This window comes from Helianthus annuus, chromosome 2 (genome assembly GCF_002127325.2).
Source record: "Helianthus annuus cultivar XRQ/B chromosome 2, HanXRQr2.0-SUNRISE, whole genome shotgun sequence".
NCBI lineage: Eukaryota > Viridiplantae > Streptophyta > Magnoliopsida > Asterales > Asteraceae > Helianthus > Helianthus annuus.
In genome coordinates, this window is record NC_035434.2 from 12,984,861 (window position 1) to 12,992,559 (window position 7,699).

The window sequence follows — 7,699 nt, forward strand, 5'->3', positions numbered from 1 at the left end:
CAGGGACTATCCGAGTAACAAAATGACAAACCATAGGGAGCATACCTGCTATTTTCAAAAGGTGGGGACTAAACGTGAAAAAACGTGAAACCACAGGGACCATCCGGGCAATTAACTCTTTTATATATAATATATTTTGTATTAAAATAGAAAACGGCTTAGATCCTCAGCCAGCATTTCCAAACACAAAACAATGGTTTTATACTTTTATTTCAGCCTTTTTACATAACTATTTAGATTTATTTGAACCAAACAAAAATAAAAATACAAATAAAAAATAGGTCATCAACCTAAAGGCGTTCATACTATAAGAAACACATTTATTGACTTATTTTTATTCCGCCACAGACACGGTTTCACCATATAAGTGGAATCCTTCTCATTCTTCCCCACATTTCTTCATTCCAAATTCAACTCACTTTGCATTCCATTCCATTCCAATGGGTACAGAAAACTACAACCGCCATGACCATTCCCACTCCGACACAGAAGCTGCTGTCGGAGTGGACAGGAACGCGTTCAGCGGGCCACTCACAGTAAGCGGCCCGCTGAACAAAAGAACTGGGCGTAAGAGCGCCCAGTTCTACATCCCAGACGGTGCTCCTGGGAGCAGTAGTAGCAGCATGCGATCCAATGGTAACGACGATTACGTCGAAATCACGTTGGATGTCCGTGACGACTCCGTGGCGGTTCATAGTGTCAAAACCGCGGGTGGAGCTGACGTGGAGGACCCGGAGTTGACGTTGTTGGCTAAAGGGTTGGAGAAGCGGTCGTCTTTCGGGTCGTCCGTGGTGAGAAATGCGTCCGCCAGGATTCGGCAAGTGTCCGAAGAGTTGAAGCGGTTGACGTCCTTTTCGAAACGACCGGTTGGTCGTTTAGACAGGACGAAATCCGCCGCCGCTCATGCGCTTAGAGGGTTAAAGTTTATCAGTAAGAACGACGGCGGAGCTGCGTGGGCCGCCTTAGAGAAAAGGTTTGACGAACTCACCAGAGACACCGGTGGCTTACTTCCACGGTCAATTTTCGGTGAATGCATTGGTAAGCGATAAATCCGATACAAATAGAGGTTAACGTGCGAATGGTGCAAATAAATAGAGTAATTATTATCACGTTACATTTTTTAAATAGCGTAATAGTTATTACACTGCAAAAAATGAATTAGAGTAGTTAAAACAAAATAGTTAATATTAAAATAACGTAATAAATAATATTTGTAAAATTAGCGTATTATTTGTATTTGATCCTAACACTAACTATAAATGTTTTTTTTTTTAATTTAATTTGGTAGGGATGAACAAAGATTCAAAAGATTTCGCCGGAGAATTATTCGATGCACTTTCCCGGCGACGGAATATCACCGGAGATGCAATCAACAAAGCACAGTTGAAGGAGTTTTGGGACCAAATTTCTGATCAAAGTTTTGATTCAAGGCTACAAACTTTCTTTGATATGTAAGGATTTATTAGTTTATTTATTTATTTATTAATTTTTTTTATTCATATTAATTCTGTTGTGGTGAATATAAATTCTGAAATATAATATATGTAGGGTTGATAAAGATGCTGATGGCAGGATCACAGAAGATGAAGTAAGAGAGGTACATACTAAGAGTTATACTGATGTTTATGGTTTGGTTTGGTCGGTTTTGAAAAAAAATCTATATCACGTAGTTAACTACGGTTTTGGGAAATAGCAAACCAAACCGGACGGGTTGGTGGGTCGCCCGACGGCGGGTTTTATCAGTTTGACGGTTTAGTGGTTTGGTATGGCGGTTTGAATTGGTTTTTTTAATTCTTTTTTAAAACATTAGTTTATATATCAAAATTGTTAAAATGATAAAGATAGTTCATGACTATTATTATTATTATATATACATAATTAGATATTTCAAAAATGAAAAAAAAATAATAAATATAAATTTGCCGGTTTCAAGTTTCAAACCGGACCAAATCGTAAATACCAACGAACCAGCAGAACCGAACCGATAAGACTCAAACCCGTTGGTTTGCTTTGTTTGAACAGCCCTACAGTTGTGCCTCGCTTAAATACGGTGTAACAAAGTATTACACGCTATAATGTAAAACGAATGTACTCGTGTATCCTAGCTCTATTTTACGAATGTTTCGGGATTTCCTAACACTTGCTAATGATTGATACAGATTATCAGCCTAAGTGCTTCAGCCAACAAGTTATCAAATATTCAGAAACAAGCGGACGAATACGCAGCATTGATCATGGAAGAATTAGACCCTGACAACCGCGGCTACATCATGGTACAATTACAAACCACACAACAATGTTATATGTATATATATTGTTTGGTTACAACAAATTTTTTAGTTATTATTTATTAATGATTTAATTTAACCAGATTGAACACTTGGAGATGTTATTATTACAAGCACCAACACAAAGTGTGAGGGGAGAAAGCCGAAACTTGAGCCAAATGTTGAGTCAAAAGCTGAAGACGACGCACCATGGGAACCCGATACGAAGATGGTATGAAGATTTGAAGTACTTTTTACAGGATAACTGGCAGAGATGTTGGGTGATTGTACTCTGGATAGGAATAATGGCGGGTTTGTTTACATGGAAGTACATTCAATACAAAAACCGAGCCGTGTATAAAGTATTGGGCCCGTGTGTGTGCATAGCTAAAGGAGCAGCCGAGACTTTAAAGTTAAACATGGCGCTTATTTTATTACCTGTTTGTCGAAACACGATTACTTGGTTGAGGAACAAGACTAGGTTGGGTGTGGCGGTTCCGTTTGATGACAACCTTAATTTCCATAAGGCAAGTTTAGTGGTCACATATTTAAACAATGCCTTTCATACTAAATTTAATAAGTTTCGTAGAATGGTTGTAAAAGATATCATTCTTTCAAGAGGTGACATAGTGGTAAGCTGTAGTTTACCTGGTCCCACCGGTTAACACAGTATTGGTGGGGTCCACTGAGATATCCCTAATGGATTCTCACGGTTCCTGAAAAAAAAAAAAAAGATACTGGTTTTTAGTGGTTGGATAATCTAATTATATTTCTAATTATTTAAGGTGATATTTTTTTATAGGTGATTGCAATGGCAATTACGATTGGAGTAGGGTTACACGCGATTTCCCATTTAACATGTGACTTTCCTCGATTAATACACGCGACAGAAGAACAGTATGAACCGATGCAACAGTTTTTTGGGGATCAAGCTCATAACTATTGGCATTTTGTGAAGGAAGCCGAAGGGTATACAGGAATAACAATGGTAGTACTTATGACTATAGCTTTTACTCTAGCAACTCCATGGTTAAGGCGAGGCAAGCTCAACCTACCGCCATTTTTGAAGAAGTTAACAGGATTTAACGCCTTTTGGTATTCGCACCACCTTTTTGTTATCGTCTATGTGATGCTTATAGTTCATGGGATCAAACTTTACCTCACCAAGGAATGGTACAAGAAAACGGTTAGTTAGTTAGTTAGTTCCTTTGTGTTCTCTCCTTTTATAAAACATTTTTAACAATTCGTCCAACTAATGTATTGAAAATTCGTATTCTTAATCCTTCAACTAAACCATGATTTCGGATGTAGACATGGATGTACTTGGCGGTTCCAATTACGCTTTATGCATGTGAGAGATTAATAAGGGCGTTTCGTTCGAGTGTCAAGCCCGTCAAGATACTTAAGGTATAATCTTACATTTATGGGCTGAAATTAGGACCTTTTTACTCATTTACTTACAAAATGGGTTGCTTTGAATGTACTTTTATTTCAAATCGGTCAAATAATCTTCAATCCTTATAACCTTTTTAGTTCAATTTTAAATTTTAGATATATATTATTGGAGTAATACTATTCTTGATCATACTTAATGCACTATATTTTTATATATAAAAAATATTATTTAAAAGCCCGCAAAGAGTATTTTTGGGTCAACTTGCCTGACTTGTGACAGCTTCCCATCTTTATTTAAGATTTTTCCTTAATCATTTATTTGCAAGATGATATATGTAATGATATTTGATGTGTTAAAGGTGGCTGTTTATCCTGGAAATGTATTGGCACTTCATATGTCAAAGCCTCAAGGCTTCAAATACAAGAGTGGACAATACATGTTTGTAAATTGTGCTGCTGTCTCTCCATTTGAATGGTGAGTGAGTTGTATCTTAATTAAATTATATTAACAATAAGAATAATAATAATAGCAATAATAATTATAGTAATAATTCTATAATGGGAATTAATTAAATGATTAACAATAATAAGAATAATAATAATAATAATAATAATAAAAACAATAATAATTCTATAATGGGAAATCACCTCTGCAAGTTGCGTTTTACCTTATCCCATTGGTGGGGCCCTGTGAGTGGTCCGTTAATGGGTTCACACGGTTAAAAAAAAGAAATTATCTAAATGAAAAATGGTATATCATGTAATGCTAATGCACTAACATAAAAATCAATATGTGTCAACAGGCACCCGTTTTCCATCACTTCTGCCCCCGGTGATGACTACTTGAGTGTGCATATCAGGACTCTTGGTGATTGGACTAGGCAACTAAAAACCGTCTTTTCAGAGGTACATAACGTGTTATTTACTCATGTTTATTTTTAAATTTGGTAATTTAGGGTGTTCAGTGACATATGTGTTTAGTTATATCACCTAACTTTTTTTCTATTTTGTCTTTGGTAGGTATGTCAGCCACCGCGTAATGGAAAAAGTGGGCTCCTTAGAGCTGAAAACCAAGAAGAAAATCCCAAGTGAGTTTGAATGTTTTTAGATTTGCATATATATTAAAGGTGGTAAGAATTAAGATGGGCGGGTTTGGTAACATGTCAAAATGGGAATGGGTTGAAAGGGGTCGAATCACATTTTGTCTTTTTTACGTTAACTAGCATGTCAATAGTGATTAAAAATGCATTAGTATTACATTGATGATGTAAATCCTTAAAAGAAAATGATTTAGGAGGTTGTACGGGTTGGTCCATAAATAACGCGTCGAAAACGCCTTTTTTGCACCCAAAGCATCAAGTATTTGTGGACATCATGCAAATAAGTGACATCTAACTGATAAAAAAAAAAGTTGACAACACATCAAATGTATGAGTTTTTGGACTTTTCACTGTGGTCCAAACATGTGAAATGAAACCACATCCTTTTTTAAGTAAAAGATATTCTTTTTGTTAAATAATATCAAGAACATTAGGAAATGTTTCTCATGTATGATTTGATGGAACCTCACCTAATTGCTTTGGATCATGATTAATCTCAAACGGGTCGAACTTATTGAAAGTTGTCCAATGTCTATTTTTAATGTATATAACGTCTTATACGGCTCTATTCAAAGCTTCAAATTATTATCGTAATAATATTGTTTTATAAATTAATCCATCAATATTTACAAAAAAATGGGAAAAGGGTGTTTGTAGGTTAACCTGATATAATCTGCACGAAAAAAACATTTTGGCCCGTTTCCCAATCCACTCGATCTGCTCATCTTTTCGCCTCTATTTTAAAACTTAGATGTGTATTTCTAAATAAATTAATATTTTTTTACAGTTTCCCTAAAGTTTTAATCGACGGGCCATATGGTGCACCAGCGCAAGACTACAAAAAATACGACGTGGTGTTGCTAGTCGGTTTAGGAATTGGAGCGACCCCAATGATTAGTATTGTGAAAGACATTGTGAATAACATGAAAGCCAAAGAAGAAGAAGAAAACGCATTAGAACATGGTGGTACACCAAAGAATAAATCGGCCCCAACGAGTGCAAATAACTTCAGAACAACCCGGGCTTATTTCTATTGGGTCACTCGGGAACAAGGTTCGTTTGATTGGTTTAAAGGTGTTATGAATGAGGTTGCTGAAATGGACAAAAACGGTGTTATAGAGATGCATAATTATTGCACAAGTGTTTATGAGGAAGGTGACGCGAGATCTGCGTTAATTACTATGCTTCAGTCGATTAATCACGCTAAAAACGGTGTTGATGTTGTTTCGGGTACACGTGTTAAGTCTCATTTTGCTAAACCGAATTGGCGGAATGTTTACAAGCGAATTGCTCTTAATCACTCCGGTTCGAGAATAGGTTTGTCCTTCTAACTCATTCTCATTTTCTTTCTTCCTAACTTTAATTTAGATATTTTATGTAAAGGTAAAGTGACCTGAGTCGCGGGTCAGGTGGGTTGGGTAATGGGTTGAAACGGGTCCAGTTGTATAATCGTTATAGTGTAATCAAGTCAGGGTGTTTAAACTAAAGGTGGCAACTTCGAACACGTCAAGAAAATGATTAGGTTATGGGTTGTCATATAACTCGTTTAATAAACGGGCCTCAATTGGACCGACAAGTTTAACCTGTTTAATTAAACAAGCCGGCCCGACAACTTGGTTAATTAAACAAATAGACATGCCAACCCATTTACGACCCACCAACCCGTTTAATATATTTACAACTTGATTACAACCTGCCAGCCTATTTTAACCCGTTCAGATAAATCGATCGCGTTATGATTACACATTTCCCTAACTATTGTATGGTACAAATTTGCAGGGGTTTTCTATTGTGGGGCACCAGCACCAACAAAAGAACTGAAACAATTAGCTTTAGATTTCTCACACAAGACATCAACCAAGTTTGACTTCCACAAAGAAAATTTCTAAGAGGTTTTCAAAGCCCTCAAGAAATCATAAAAAGTCAAACTTTCTAGAATCACACACCCACCACACCCACACCCACCCCACCCCACCCTCTCTCATGTGTACAGAGATATGAAGATCAAGGCTACAATAATGTTTTTTTTTTTTAATTTTATTTTTGTGTTACATTTTTTATTTTTTAATATAGTAATGAGAATTGTGTAGAGATAGTGCAAGGATAGTGACATCCATAATTGTTGTGGCTGCCAGCAAGGTAGTGGGATATAATATTATTTAATTATGTTCAAGAAAAAGAAACCATCATCAAGATCAAGATAGATGTTAATGGATGTTGTCATCCTTTCATCATGTTGGTTGGGTTGTAAAATTAAGCTAATTTTGTTTTTTTAATTTAAGTTTATGTTGTTGAATAGTGTTCATGGTGTTTTGGGCTAGGGTAACTTCTGTATAATCCTAAAAAAATTGTATTATTCTAATATAATCTATAATCTAGAGAGAAGATAGAGAAAACCCGAAACTAAGAAACACATAATGTGGATCGTGATTTATGTTTATAAGTTACAAGTTGGTGTAATATTCTTATCTAAGTGTTTATGCTAATTGATATAACTGAACTACAATTAATTAGCAAGGTCGTTTCAATCTTTTTGTCGGCCCAAGACGAAATGAAATTTTAGGGCCCTTTTTCTTTCTTTGATTGTTGTAAACAATGCTCTTTTATCTATGTTTGGAACCAGACAAAAATCTAGCACAATTATAATAGCGAGTGGTTTGCTTGTATAAAGAATCAAACAAATCTAAAACAATAAGTTTGCGCTAATATTAATAGTTAGCATATTAATTTTCTTTAAAGCAGAGGTCCTAGTTTTTTGGAGGCCCTAGGCCTAAGTCTATGTTACTTGTAATGTAGGTCCACCATGCTAATTAGGTAATCACTAGACTAATTAAGTGTAACTAACTAATTAACTAGTTTTATTCCATATCTTAATAGTCGGGAAACAAAAAGAAATGAGCACCAAAGAGAAATAAAGTACCTTTTTTTGAAGAAAAA

General features: G+C 35.6%; 1 protein-coding gene across 2 annotated transcripts; it reads left to right on the top strand.

Moving 5' to 3' along the window:
* The first annotated feature begins 345 nt into the window (after nt 1-345).
* LOC110911127 (respiratory burst oxidase homolog protein C) lies at nt 346-6,961 on the top strand. 2 transcript variants are annotated; one of them, XM_022155709.2, is made up of 12 exons: nt 346-1,038; nt 1,289-1,451; nt 1,549-1,597; nt 2,160-2,273; nt 2,372-2,794; nt 3,070-3,453; nt 3,579-3,674; nt 4,022-4,137; nt 4,466-4,568; nt 4,683-4,750; nt 5,550-6,079; nt 6,542-6,961. In XM_022155709.2, exons 1-12 carry the CDS (start codon nt 441-443, stop codon nt 6,649-6,651), a joined length of 2,754 nt encoding a protein of 917 aa, XP_022011401.1. In that variant the 5' UTR covers nt 346-440; the 3' UTR covers nt 6,652-6,961. The 2 variants fall into 2 exon arrangements, with proteins under 2 accessions (XP_022011401.1, XP_035835212.1); XM_035979319.1 differs by having other exon boundaries at nt 353-1,038; nt 1,289-1,430.
* The last annotated feature ends 738 nt before the right edge of the window (nt 6,962-7,699 follow it).

Bases quoted from the DNA above. Each gene is read 5' to 3' on its own strand.
- LOC110911127 (XM_022155709.2), top strand. From the start codon at position 441: ATGGGTACAGAAAACTACAACCGCCATGACCATTCCCACTCCGACACA. The intron at 4,569-4,682 runs GTACATAACGTG...TGTCTTTGGTAG, and splicing joins TAAAAACCGTCTTTTCAGAG to GTATGTCAGCCACCGCGTAA. The intron at 4,751-5,549 runs GTGAGTTTGAAT...ATTTTTTTACAG, and splicing joins AACCAAGAAGAAAATCCCAA to TTTCCCTAAAGTTTTAATCG.